The 13979-nt window shown below is 44.8% G+C and overlaps 1 protein-coding gene across 3 annotated transcripts; it reads left to right on the plus strand.

Moving 5' to 3' along the window:
* Nucleotides 1–4386: 4386 nt before the first annotated feature.
* SLC61A1 (solute carrier family 61 member 1) lies at nt 4387–9213 on the plus strand. 3 transcript variants are annotated; one of them, XM_088469272.1, is made up of 2 exons: nt 4387–4569; nt 7270–9213. In XM_088469272.1, the coding sequence occupies exon 2, from the start codon at nt 7306–7308 to the stop codon at nt 8662–8664; it is 1359 nt and encodes a 452-aa protein (XP_088325398.1). In that variant the 5' UTR covers nt 4387–4569; nt 7270–7305; the 3' UTR covers nt 8665–9213. The 3 variants fall into 3 exon arrangements, with proteins under 3 accessions (XP_088325398.1, XP_088325396.1, XP_088325397.1); XM_088469270.1 differs by lacking the exon at nt 4387–4569 and adding an exon at nt 4891–5388; XM_088469271.1 differs by lacking the exon at nt 4387–4569 and adding an exon at nt 5409–5593.
* Nucleotides 9214–13979: the final 4766 nt, after the last annotated feature.

The following is a 13979-nucleotide window of genomic DNA, read 5'->3' on the forward strand; positions in this document are numbered from 1 at the left end:
ATTTCTCTCTCGCTCCGGGGCTTGCACATGCGCGCAGCACCCCACCATCGACCCGCTCGCGAGCGGGTCTGAATCAGGCCCTCAGTTCCTAAAACTCTCATTAACTATGTCGTAATGTTTAGGGAAAAAATTTATTTTCAATAAGATAAGTTTTATTTTAAGTGCGGGGTGGGGGGGTGGCTACACAAACGGAGGCGTTCCTGACGGAACGCCTGCCGTTTTGTGGGCGGCCGCACTGACATCAGCAGTGATGTCAGTGGGGAGCTTCCTGGGGCTTGCGGTTGCCGAGACCCAACCTTAGGGTCTCGTCGCAAGCCCCGATGGTCGCGATGGTCTTGACCATCGCGACCATCAACTTGGTCGGTCGCTATAGCTGTGGGTGGTAACCCACAGCTTAGCTAGCGACCAGGAGGCCGTACTAGAAAAGAGAAGCGGCCGCCCTCATTCAGAGCGAGCGCTCGCTTCTTGCGACCGCCTCTGAATGAGGGCCATTGTATGCAGTAATGCCCGATGACTTCTCCATCTCCAGGAAAAAGAGTATGTCCACTATAGTGGAGAATCTAGAGCTATTGTTAACAGAGGGCCTGATTCAGACCCGGTCGCAAGCGCTGAGCGCTCGCAACAGGGTCGATGGTGGCCCAGAGCGCATGCGCACGACGGAGCCGGCTCCGTTGTGCGCATACACGAGACCCGGATAGCGACAGGCAATCCGTTGCTCCGGGTCTCGCACCAGAGGGGGCTTGCTGTCGATGTTGAGTGACAGCACGCCCCCTTTGGTGGGCGGGTCGGGGGGGGGTGGCTGCCCAGACAGAGGCGTTCCCTTGGGAACGCCTACCGTTTGGGGGTGGCCCCACTGACATCACAAGTGATGTCAGTGGGAGAGCTTTTGGCTCTGTTTGAGCCGAAAGCTCTCTGGGGCTTGCGGCCACGAGACCCTACCACAAGGGTCTCGTCGCAAGCCCGATGGCCGCTCGCATTAGCTGTGGGTGGCAGCCCACAGCAATTCAGAGCGAGCGCTCTGTCAGAGCGTCCGGCTCCGAATCAGGGCCAGAGTACCAGTCATCGTGCCGGGACCACACACTGGAGACAAAGGAACAAAGCATGTCAGGTTTTTAGGGCCTAATAAATATGTTGTTGTACATGCAGAGTTGTGTATTTGTCCAGCAGATGTGGTTACATTTTTGATGCTATGGAGATTTTGTCAGTTTTTACACTATTAAAATGCATGTATGATACAGCTGGTCATTATATGTGTTTGCAATTAAGTTCTGTTTTAGTATTTTATACCTTATAAGCAATATGTGAAACACAATATGTACTTTAATAATTTTTTTAATAACATTTATATTTGCACCAGCCCCATCCACATCTCCGAGACGGGCCTCAAGGCAACAGCTCAATGATGTGGATGAAGAGGGGGGTAAGCATATGCTCCAACCCTTCATCCAACATATTTTGTTAAAATATATTTGAATATTACATCAATTCTTTCCTTGTAGGCCCATCCACATCTAGGACAGCCAGACCAAGGAAGGCACCCCATCAGGAGCCACAGCATAGGCCTTCGCAAAGACAGGAGTAGACTGCTGGCGCACGCCCCACAATGCTTCCTGATGTGCACTGTATGCAAATAGCTAGATGTGGCTTCAGATGCATGTCATACATTGTGTTATATACTTATTCTCAGGTGGTTTGGAATCACAAGGGCTTTCAATGCAGGGGATCTGTGACATAGGGCCCGATTCAGAGGTGCACGCAAATCCCATTGCAGCTGCAATTCTGTCCACAGCAGTTATGTGAAAATATGCAAATGTCGAAGCCGCAAGAGTTTGCACTGAGACGCCCACTAGCAGGGTCGTAACAGGACTTAACAGCACCCTATGCTGGCACTGCCGCCTTTGCGGATGATGTCATGACACATGGCATGGTGCCTGTTTGTAGTGTCTAAAGGACAATACGGATGGTACTGCTGCGATACTGGCTGTAGGGTGCCGTTTCAGACACCCTGCTAGCCAGAACCAAGAGCCATTGGGCAGTGACGGTGCCGCCCAGAGCCCTGTGCACAGGTCGCACACCCTAGTTATGGCCCTGCCGTGTCAAATCCACCGCTTGTGTACAAAGATGCACAATTGGTTGCACCATTGGTCTTCGGAGCATCCCTATGGTCGCTAATGGTGTTCGTTGCAAGTAAGCTGTCGGAGCCTTTACCACTACGTACAAGTTCTCCTTCACAGGCTGAGACACGCCCCCAAAAACAATACTGACACTTCTGCGTTTGCCTTGTCTCCCCCTGCAGCCGCCCACAAACGCTCCCTGTCAATTACATTGTGTTCAAGTCCTCCCTGCGACCATTGTCAGCAATCTAACTTGGCGCATTGCGACTCATATGCATGTATAGAAAAATCGATCAGATTCGCAAGCATCAACTATACATGCACCTCTGAATCTGGCCTATAGAGGGGGAGTATAACAATGTATGCCGCCTGGTTTGCAGATTGAGTCCAACTATTTCACTGAGCTGTGCAAAAATATGCAAATGTCAGAGCCGCGGTTATTTGTATTGAGACGCTCACCGACGGCTTTGCAAATCCAGACAACTGTGTACAAAGATGCAGTATAGGTTGCAGATCGATTATTTGACTTCTGAGTAACACTATGGTTGCACAGAATGGTCACAGGAACAAAGACGCTGGAGCCATTGCAGTCACAGGCAGAGACACGCCCTGAAAATGGTGGTGACTCTCCTGTGTTTGATTTGCCAAACCTACGTTGCCGCCCACAAACTACCTGTCAATCACTGTGCAAATAAATACTCTCTGTGAGCAGCAACGAAAATTAAACTTGACACACGCACAATACAACTCAAATGCATGCGCAGACCACCGATAATCTCTCAACTGAGCAAAAATCTCTGAATCAGGCCCACTGTTCTTATCCTCTTTCCTCGGAAAAGCTGGCAAAGGACTTAATTATTTCATAATAATTACCAGTTATTTATATAGCGCACACATATTCCGCAGCGCTTTGCAGAGAATATTTGGCCATTCACATCAGTCCCTGCCCCAATGGAGCTTACAATCTATATTCCCTACCACATGTACACACACATACACACTAGGTATAATTTTGTTAGGAGCCAATTAACCTACCAGTATATTTTTTGGAGTGTGGGAGGAAACCGGAGCACCCGGAGGAAACCCACGCAAGCACAGGGAGAATATACAAACTCCACACAGTTAGGACCGTAGTGGGTATCAAACCCACGACCTCAGTGCTGAGGCAGCAATGCTAACATTACACCGTCTGTGCTGCCCATAAATGCATAGTAATACTTCCCGACATTCAGGCTGCCCCCTCAGGGAGAGGGAAGTCAGATTGGCACAGCAGTAGACAGTGAGCGGGTGTGGCACAGAAGTCCAGTGCGCGCCGACATGATTGTGTCATTGTGGCCACACTATACAATGCTGATTAGTGCTCGAAGTGGCATACTCCACTTGACATACTCCACTTCCCGCCACCACTTCATCTTTGCCACATTAGAGAATGTACCAGCACTGGGATTGCATATGGGATCCCAGCGCTGGAACCGTAGCGGCATTACATGGAGGTGTGTCACGCTGGGGACACATCTCATTCACATCAGCACTGCAGCGGCGCTAGCCTGGAGACGTGAGCTATACTGCAGTTAGCACCTGCCGCCAGGCAATCCTGGCTCGCAGACCGGCTCTGAATAAAAAGAGTTGGTTCTCTGTATTTGGCACAGGCTGCGAGTCAATCACGGCTTGCGGCCAGTCAGCCAATGAGAAGATGCCTTCTGAGACCAGGAACAGCCCCCTGGCCTCCTGCACGGAAACTTTGTTTCTCCTTCCCCGAGTCCTGTCTGAGAAGAGTAGACTAACTTGCCATTGTGCATACAACAGGGCAGGCTGCTGATGACTAGGACTCGTGTGCAGTCTGGTCCTATCCTGCCTGGGGAGAAGCAGTGTGACACTGTCAGGATACATGGCCTGGGGTAGCTTAGGCATCTAGGCTGGGGCATATGTGCCATTCAATGCCAACATGGCACTTGGACATTGCATATCGTACATATCTGCTCACTGGTGCCAGTCCACGTGCTGCAGTGTCACTGAGCAGGGTGCATTTTTTTCTATATTATTATTATAAATTGTTTCCAAAATATACATGCAAGTTGCATGTCTTCTTACATACATAATGAAGTGATCTAAAAATAATGCTTACATTACATTATGAGGCAGTGGTGTAGGGGGAATTAGAGAGATGGGTAGGGGTTGAGAGAGGGAAGCAGGCAGTGAAAAGGGAAGTCCCTCTATGCCCACGTGGATGACAGGTAATGACGTTGGACAGCTGATGATGTCAGGGCACAAAAACTGAAGGTGATCTACCCACTTCCGAAGGGGGAGAGGTGCAGGGGGTGATATGGAAGCAAGAGTGGAGTATATAGGGAGTAAGAGGGTTACCTAGGAAGAACATATGGACACAGGACGAGAATGACAGACAAAGGAAACAGATAAGAGAAAGCAGATGGGACACATGAAAGATATAAAAGAGGTGAGCAAGCTTTGTTCAACATATCCTGTTGATATCAAATCCCTAAAGCTTTGAGGGGGGTTAAGATTCAAAATTCCATACCCCCACCTGTAAATTCCCACTTCAAGCACTGATGCCGATATTAACACTATTGTAAATCAGGGGGCGTGGAAATAATACGTTATATAAGTTATCTTTATGATTTAGAAAAACATTTTCCATTGCTGTCTTTATTATCGATGAAAGTAAAAAATGCTGGAATCACACATTTCTTAATTGAAAAATTTTAAAGAAATGGACCTGGTGAAGTTAGTGAGTTTTGATTGACGTGGGTGGATACTTTGAGTTTGGGGGGATCAGAAACTCACACATGACAGCTGGAGTTACATTGCGTGTCCATTTATGTGTCAGCTTCACTCAGAGCCAGAATAAGATCTGTGGAGGCCTCAGGTAAGTAACTTGTGGGGGTTCGCTACAGTCAGCTCCTTCATGCGCAGGTAGGGAGAACACTGCCCTGTGACTGCCGCTAATGCAGCCTAGCCTTGTGAGAGCGTCAAATGGGGAAAAGCGCAGCTGGAATCTGCACCATAACTCAAACGGCAAAATAAATGCAGCCAAGGCGATAAAGTCACCAATTGCCATAAAGTTACCCTCCATGCGAAGGGAATGTAGACACTACCTACTCTATAGTACAGCCCGCAACTGCCCGACCCTAGCACGATGAGGGGGTCATGTGATCTGGACTGATCCATCTTCTGTATTCGCTGTTCCCGGAAGCGGAAGTGAGGTGAACGCTGAGTTCTCCAGTGATGAAGGCGGAACGAGATGTCAAGCAGGAAGGTGAGTGAGTGTATGACTGTGTACGAAGGAGCTCAACTGACAGGGTGGGACAGTAAGCCGGGGGGCGATAAATACCAAGCCCACCAGGTGTAATACGGTTCACACATGATATAGAGTCATATTGACCTGCTCAGCCTTTGTCCCCTGACTGCTGGGGAACCTGCAGCTTCATCACCCAGGCTGCACGTACCTGTAAGGGAATCTGGTATGTGTCATGTGGATATATATATATATATATATATATATATATATATATATGTGTGTGTGTGTGTTATGGGTGAGATGTACTAAGCTCTGGAAAGTGATAAATTACCAGCCACTTAGCTGCTAACTGTCATGTTTTAGGCTGTATTTGAAAAATGACAGGAGCTGCTTGGTTGGAGTGTGTCACTTTCCAGAGCTTAGTACATCAGCCCCATAGTGATCTATCCTTATGTGAAGTATAGCTAATGTATGTGTATTGTATTGGTTATAGATGACCTTGCAGCTGAAGTTTTGTTACAACAGTTACAGATTTGAGAGCTAAATTGTATGTAGTGCAGATTACGTTGCACAGAGCTGTAGACCAGTTTTTCTCTGTCCTGTAGAGCACCTTTAACTTGTTTGTTGGGTGTAGGACATGCACAGAGTTAATGCTCCAAATCACAAGGTGCTGCTGTGGGAATTCCAAGTGCATTCGCTACCAAGTCTACTCTTGTGCAACCTTATTTTGAAATCTTGTTCTAGAGGGGCAACTGGTTTGTTTGCTGCCATGTTTCTCCTGAGGTTCATCTAAAATCTCAAGAGTGTATTTGCAAATGTGCAGCAACCATACAAAATATCTAATTTGTGTTAGATTGGTCATGATGGTTTACTATGCCAATAAATGACTCTCACTCATTAAGACTGATAAACTGGGAGGGGATGGGTACATAATGCCGGCGCTCGGGATCCCACAAGTCAGAGTCCTGACGCCAACATCCCGACACTTGTCTGTCAGTAGTCTAACCCTCCCCGTCCCTACTCTAATGCTGCATACACATGGTACAACCAAAGATATCGCTGATAGATTTCCCTCCAACTTTTTGTAGTGCAGGGCAAACGATTTTGGGTGTCCACACTGATAGATATCTATGATCGATATTTCAGTGAAGTCATATCTTTACAGGCAAATCTTGACTAAATCATCCAAGTTGGCCTGCATGTACGGGACCATATATATCGTTATCGTTCATGCGGGAACGCGCGTCGTTGGTCGATCGTTCACTGCATAAAAGTGAAAGATTTATCGTTGAACGATATCTTTATCGTTCAGGAAAATCGTCCTGTGTATGCAGCATAGCCCTCCCTCCTGCCTGAACCTAATCCGCCCCTCCCCTTATGCCTAAACCTAACCTCCCCCTCCTTGCACCCTAAACCTAACCTTCCCCCCTTACTGCCTAACCCTCCCCCTAACCCCAGTACTTAGCTTTTCGGGATCCCAGTGGTTGGGATATTCTGACTACTGTCAGGATTCCGGCGTTGGCATTCTGACCTCCGGAATCCCCGCGGTCGGGATATTTACCACAACCCTACTGTGAGAGGTAATATGTGATATTGCAGACTTTTTAATTCTATCTTGTTTGTTTACATGTAGTATCTTTTTTTTTTTTTTTAAGCTACATTTTGTTGTGGTATTTCCTTACGATGCATGTGCAACTGTGAAAGTGGTCAGTAACATCCCGTACTAAAACGAATGAGATTATTTCACCACTTTTAAAGATATAATGTATACATATATGTTTTAGTTTGGCTTAAAATGACAAGGGAGGTCTTAAATTGCCCTTATAGATGCAGAGCCATGCTAGTGCATAACAAGTTGTTTTCTTTATAAATATTAGTTGCCTTTTTTTCTCATTACAGCTTTCAACGCTCAGAATGCCATTTCGATGATACATTATGTTGATCACTGCATATTTGGTTCTCGTTGGGCTTCTGGCTCTGTGGGCAGTGTTGGAGTTTTCTGCTTGCCATTCTAAACCTACATCCACCAACAGTGCATTAGGCAACCCAGCTTTCCGAAGTTTTCAACATGACTTCTTCAGAGCCTATTTTCCTGCTTTGGCTGCAGACTGGTTACAAGGACCCTACCTGTACAAATTGTACCAGCACTACCACTTTCTGGAGGGACAGATTGCAATAATTTATGTATGTGGTTTTGGGGCCAGTGTGTTGTCAGGTTTGGTGAGTGCTCCCCTGACAGGACGACTAGGTCGCAGGAAATCGTGCATACTGTTCTGCCTTCTTCTAGCTGGATGCTACCTGTGCAAACTGTCTCAGGACTACTTTGTTCTTCTGACTGGCCGTGTGCTGGGTGGATTTTCCAGTTCGCTGCTGTTTGCCTCCTTTGAATCCTGGTATGCTCATGAACATGCTGAACATCATGATTTCCCCAAAGAATGGCTTCCTCACACCTACTCCCAAGTTGCTGCCTGGAATGGGGGCATTGCTATTGTGGCAGGAGTAACTGCAAATGCTTGTGCAGAGTGGCTGGGGCTGGGGCCGGCTTCACCCTCTGTGCTAGCAGTGCCACTGTTAGGTCTGTCTGTAGCTCTGGTGATACGGGAGTGGGATGAGAATCATGGACAGCGCATCAGCTTTACTCGAAGTTGTGGTGATGGACTAAGATGCCTTCTGCGGGACCGTCGAGTATTACTGTTAGGCGCCATACAGGCATTATTTGAGAGTGTGGTTTTTATTTTCATCTTCCTCTGGACTCCAGTACTGGATCCTCATAATACACCACTTGGGATCGCCTTCTCCAGTTTTATGGCAGCCAGTGCAGCAGGTTCATCACTCTACCGTCTTGCTACGTCAAAGAAATATCATTTGCAGCCAATGCATATCCTGTGTCTGTCAGTACTTATGGTTTTCTTCTCCCTCTTCATGTTAACCTTTTCCACCGGTCCAGGACAGGAACGGCCAATAGAGTCGTTTCTCGCATTTCTTCTCATTGAACTAGCTTGTGGCCTCTATTTCCCATCGATGAGTTTTCTAAGGCATCGACTAATCCCAGAAAAAGAACAAACAGGTGTAATGAATTGGTTCAGAGTGCCCCTGAACCTTCTTGCTGGGCTAGGTCTTCTTATCCTACATGACAGTGATTATAGTAGTGGCACTAGGAACATGTTTACTTTGTGCACTGTCACTATGCTGCTTGCACTGCTTAGTGTGGTCAGCCTCTTCTCCATGGTAAGGAATGACTCTGATCTACGTTTGCCAAGTTCAGAGGTTGAGCCGAGCGGTTCTGAACAGTAAATATACTTTTAGACACATGCTGGAATCAACAACCCAACCAAAGCTGAGACGGGTGTTACATTTCTAACCAATGCACTGAGGATTAATTGGCATGTGTCTGAGTGTTTGAGATCTCTTTATGAACAGTGACACATGGTAACCAGTGCTATGTAATGTTTATCATTCCAAATGGAAGCATGTCCTGTCCATTTATATACACCCTCATTTCTAACCCAAGAGCAATATTTGACATCTTCCACCTTTGCAGGCTAGAAATGTGGGTAACTGTATGGATCCCGAATTGCAACTGCAGCAGGGTCACAAACTTTTGTTACAAAATATTAAAAACCTGTGCTAAAAGCACTTGTGTTAGCAGCGGTCATCCATGAGTGTAATACCACTTTGTGGTTGAAGACTCGTTGCAGAATTCCATATTATGCTATTTAGATAGAAATTCTAAAAAAGTGTATGTGATAACCACTTCTCATTGTTCCCTTGTTTTAATGTAAACTCTTCTTGTATTTTCAAAGATAAACTGTTCATAAGAAAAAAAAAAAAAATTGTGGTTTAAAACAAGGTGACTCTTTATTGAATGGAAAATAATTAGCCATGGTTAATGGCATTATCTACTTTGGACAATTCCAAATGGCTATGATCATAGGTAAACGCAGGGGGGGGTTCTGTCTGCCTGGAAACCCCCCTCCCCAGCCCACACAATGAGCACAATAGAAATAGTAATATAATACAATTTTACAAGTGCTGCATGTTATTCTCAGTATCACAAATGAAATAATTAGTACCACCTGTGGATCATTTCACATGTATCAGCTATTAATAAATAACCTGTGCATCAACTAGGAGCTCTGGAAACCATGCACTGTTAGGGATGTGCTGCTATAGAGCCCAATATGTACATATATGTCCAGGGCAGTGCTAGGTTATTCTGCTACTCCCAGACTTGCTCTAATACACTGGAATGGTGCCCACATCTAAAATACAAACATTCAGCTCAGACAGGATGGCTCTACTGCTGGATCTAATGACTTACTGTGATCGCTGGTCCTGTATATGCTGGAATTATCACTCACAATACACTTTGTATGACACATATTAAAGCTGGATAAGTGCTAATTCTGCCCTCTTCATGGACTGGCCACACTCACTCTAAAATCAAGCATTTGGAAACCCCCCCTCTAGAAATCCACTGATGATTAGACTGAGCACTGCTTAAGTCAGAGAGAGCTCTCCCATATAGTGTTCATTCTAGCACCCTGCACCTGTCATAACCCATGCAGTTCCTCTTTCCTGCCTGGGGTGTCGCTCTCTGCTTTGTATGTATTGGGAGATTCCAAAGGGCACCAATTTCTCTGCTATGTGTGTGGCAAAGGATTGATTGAAAAGGGGTTGATTTGTTAATATTGGCAACAACTCCACTTTATCTTTATAGAAGTTTTAGCCGTCATCGTTGGTTTTCCATGCGAAAAAGTAACGCGCGCGTCCCTGCTTATCCCCATATTTAATTAGAAATCAGCGAAAATGGGACCCGCCAAAAGTGTAACATGCGAAAAGTACTGTCAGATTTGTGGAAATCAGCCTGACACCCCCCAAAATATGCACTGACATTGGGGATCACTATAGATACCCCCAAATAGGCCTGCTGCAGATATTTGGGGTACTCAAATGATCTCATTAGCTGCTATTTAGTGTCTTTGCATAAGTGGTGAAGAATAGCATTTAGCAGTGTGTATTTTTTTTTGGTGAAAATAAGTAGGCCCAGCAAATTTGGGGTACATGAAAATGGGTGCTAGCATATTTTTAAGTTGCTAAAGTGTACTTTTAAAAAACGCAAAAAATCCACCTGACACAACCACCTGCAAACTTAAAAACACCTGGGGCATACTTGGGGGGGGGGGGGGGAGGGGAGACACCTTTTTGCCCCCAAAACGAAAGTACTGTTTTGGGGTGATCTAAAGTTTGGGGTTTTTTTTTTACTTTTTTGGACGCAGTTTACCTTTTGGGGGACTGTCCCAAGGGTGCAGGGGGGGTTTTCCAAAGTTTGCACTCAAAACCCCAATTCTGCACTTTTATTCAACACCTATTGATAGGCAAAACTTTTTCGCCGGTTCCATTGCATTGAGTTTCTGCACTGGCGAAAAGGATTTGAATATGGAGGAAACTTTTCACATGGCGAAATTACGTCAATCGCGATGCTTTCTCGCAGAAAACGTCTTTTCGCACCTAATTGAATATGTTCCCTGGTATGGAGTAGATAGGTATAAAACTACACTTTAACTACTGGGCTGGTTATTAAATAATTTTTTTTTTTATATATATCTTTTTTTAAAATTATAATATTTACAATTGGGAACAAACCCATTATAAATCGAGACTCTGCAAGAACGGACAGACAAAGAGGTACGGGTGTGTCCAAATAGCCCTGTTTGGTGCACAACGGACTTTGCAGCTAAGTCTCGTCATGTATCTTGCCTCAATCGAATTTGCGTTTTCTTATCACTAATACAACAAAAGTACAATGCACGGATTCCCTGGACACTGGCATTGCAGGCAATAGCTGTTGCGACTTGCACACTAACCCATGTAAAACGACTGAGGACCGATAGAAGTGAGCTGCGCCATGGGTTGTGCCATGCAGCGTTGTGCCCAGGAAACTATAAATGACTTTGGCTGTAGCTACGATGTTTCAAAGACGGTAAATTCAGAAACTAAGTTTGAAAGGATAGGAATCGCTACTTGTGTCGGAGAGCCGAAGTCACGCCATTGGTCTCACGCCATATGGCACAAATAGGCTAGGAGTATGAGGCTACTCAAAAGCTAACAATCTATAGATTAGGACCGATCACTGACTTTGGCACAATGGCATGGCGTAATATTGGTACACTTTTTTTATGTCCCTGTCAGTTCATGCACGTTCAACTGCGTGTTTTTGTTGTTTTTTTATTTAAAATAAACAAATTTATCCAGGCATTAAAATAAGATCCTACTTTTTCTTCCATTTTACAGAGTGCAGCTTGAGGAAATAACATGCCTATGACTTTTTCTTGCAAGAGAAATGAAACACATAAGTATGTACCTTAGGTAGCAGCTGGTTTGGAATTGGTGTCATGATGTTATTGGTGTACATTCATTTGCGACGGCTCATCCATGTTAAGCAGTGATTCGCAAACTCTGTCCTCCGGACCCCACACAGTTCACTTTTTCCAAGTCACCCACCAGGTGCACAGGTGTAGTCATTACTTACTGATACATTTTAAAAGATCCACAGGTTGGGCTAATTATTTTTCTTGTGATTCTGTGAAGATACCTGGAAAACATGCACTGTTTAGGGTCCTGAAGACCGAGTTTGAGAACCTGTGATGTAAAGTATTAAAATCCTCTCTGTAGCTTTTTCTGAAAAACCTAAAGGTAGATGTACTGGATTATTCCTTCTTTGTCCCAATTAATTTTGCCATTTTGTGCAGTCATCATTGTTTATGTGGTGTGTTGGCTTGGCTGTAATGCAGACTCTTTAGCTGGCTGGTATACAATCTTATATTTGTCATTGGTCAATAACGTTTTGACTTGTCACTGAATGGTACTCAGAGCCATATTCAATTAGAGATGAAAAGCCATTTTCGCCTGTTTTTTTTTGCGAAAATTTAGCCTAAAAAAAATTCGCCAAATTCAATTCCAGGACAATTTCGCTAAAGCGGAAATTGATTCTCCAATCAATAGCAGGTGAAAAGAAATGCAAAATCTTTATTTTGGGGTGCAAACGTGGGGAAATGACTCAGAAACCTTGGGACAGCCCCCCAAAGGACAAATCTGCAAAAAAAAAACCTAAGAACATCCCAAAAAGACATGTCATTTTTGGGGTGAAAATTTAAAAAGTGGGGGGATAGACATAAAAAGTAGCGAAATAGACTTCTTGGGGGTCCCCAAGTATGCGTCAGGTGTTTTTGGGATTGCAGGTGCATGCAGCAGGTGTTTTTTTAATGTTTTCAATAAGTTCACTTTAGAGACATAAAAACATGCTAGCACCCATTTTCAAGTACCCCAAATTTGACAGGAATACTTATTTTCACCAAAAAATACAGCTTTATGCCATTCTTCACCAATTTCACAAAGACGCTAATAGCAAGCAATTGACACAACTTAAGTACCCAAAATAGTCTTATTGGGGCTATTGGTACACATCGATATTGATTCCCTATGTTAATGTATCTTTTTCTGGGGTACAGACTGATTTCCCCAATTCTTTCAATACTTTTCGCCTATTTCCATTTTCGCCTGTCTTGCAATTGAATTAAGTGAAAAGCTGGGACGAGCACGAATGAATTCGCCTCTGAAACAGGCGAATGAAGCGAAAACTTCGCCTCTAATTGAATTCCCCTCTGTCTCTATTTGGCACTGGAGGCTGTTATTATCTATATTTTTACTTTTCAATTTCAAAACAAAATTATATAATTACAAGAGCTTTGTATATACAAGCTAGGTAATCTATCCCATGCTTTAAGGGCTGCCAGCATTGCTTAGATGGCAACAGTGTGTATGTGTGTATGCTCAATGTCGTTCCTGACATTGTATATATTGAAAATAGTATGAAATCTGTTAAGCCAGAAGGGAGGCAGAATTCTGGGAATGGAATTATTATCCTTTATTTTTATGGCGCCACAAGTGTTCTGCAGCGCCTTACAGAGTACATAAATAAGTGAACAAGAATCAAGTAACTTACAGTACATTGCAGTGCAGGACAAGGACATGGTTTATATACATTGCTGCAATAGCGATTAAAACACTCACAATAAGCAGCAGGGAGTTAGCAGTCAAGTGTTAGGTGCCCTTGTGGGGAGTAAGGAGAAGCACATGAGGGAAGAGGTCCCTGCTCGTGAGAGCTTACATTCTAAAGGGGAGGGACAGATGTGACACAGAAGGGGTAGATAAGGAGGAAAGAGAATGAATTGGGTTAGGATGAGAGCTGGAAGGCCTTGATGAAGTAGTGGGTCTTGAGAGCCCATTTGAAGATTTGTAGAGAGTCTGAGAGGGAGAGATTTTCAAAGGTAGGGAGCAGCACGGGCAAAATCTTGGAGGTGGGAGTAAGTAATCAGTTGGCAAGAGAGGCGGCATACATTTGTTGAGCGAAGTGGGCGGGAGTGTGACAGGAGAGGTCAGAGATGTAAGTGGGAGAGGATTGAGTGAGGGCTTTGTAGTCGAGTGTAAGAGCCTTGAATTGGCATCTGAAGGGGAAGGGGAGCCAGTGTAGGGCTGGAAGGAGAGGAGAAGCAGATGTAGAATGTCTGGAGAGGAAGATGAGCTGAGCAGCAGCATTGAGGACAAAT

The sequence above is a fragment of the Taudactylus pleione genome, unplaced genomic scaffold (assembly GCF_031769625.1).
Source record: "Taudactylus pleione unplaced genomic scaffold, aTauple2 ptg000089l, whole genome shotgun sequence".
NCBI lineage: Eukaryota > Metazoa > Chordata > Amphibia > Anura > Myobatrachidae > Taudactylus > Taudactylus pleione.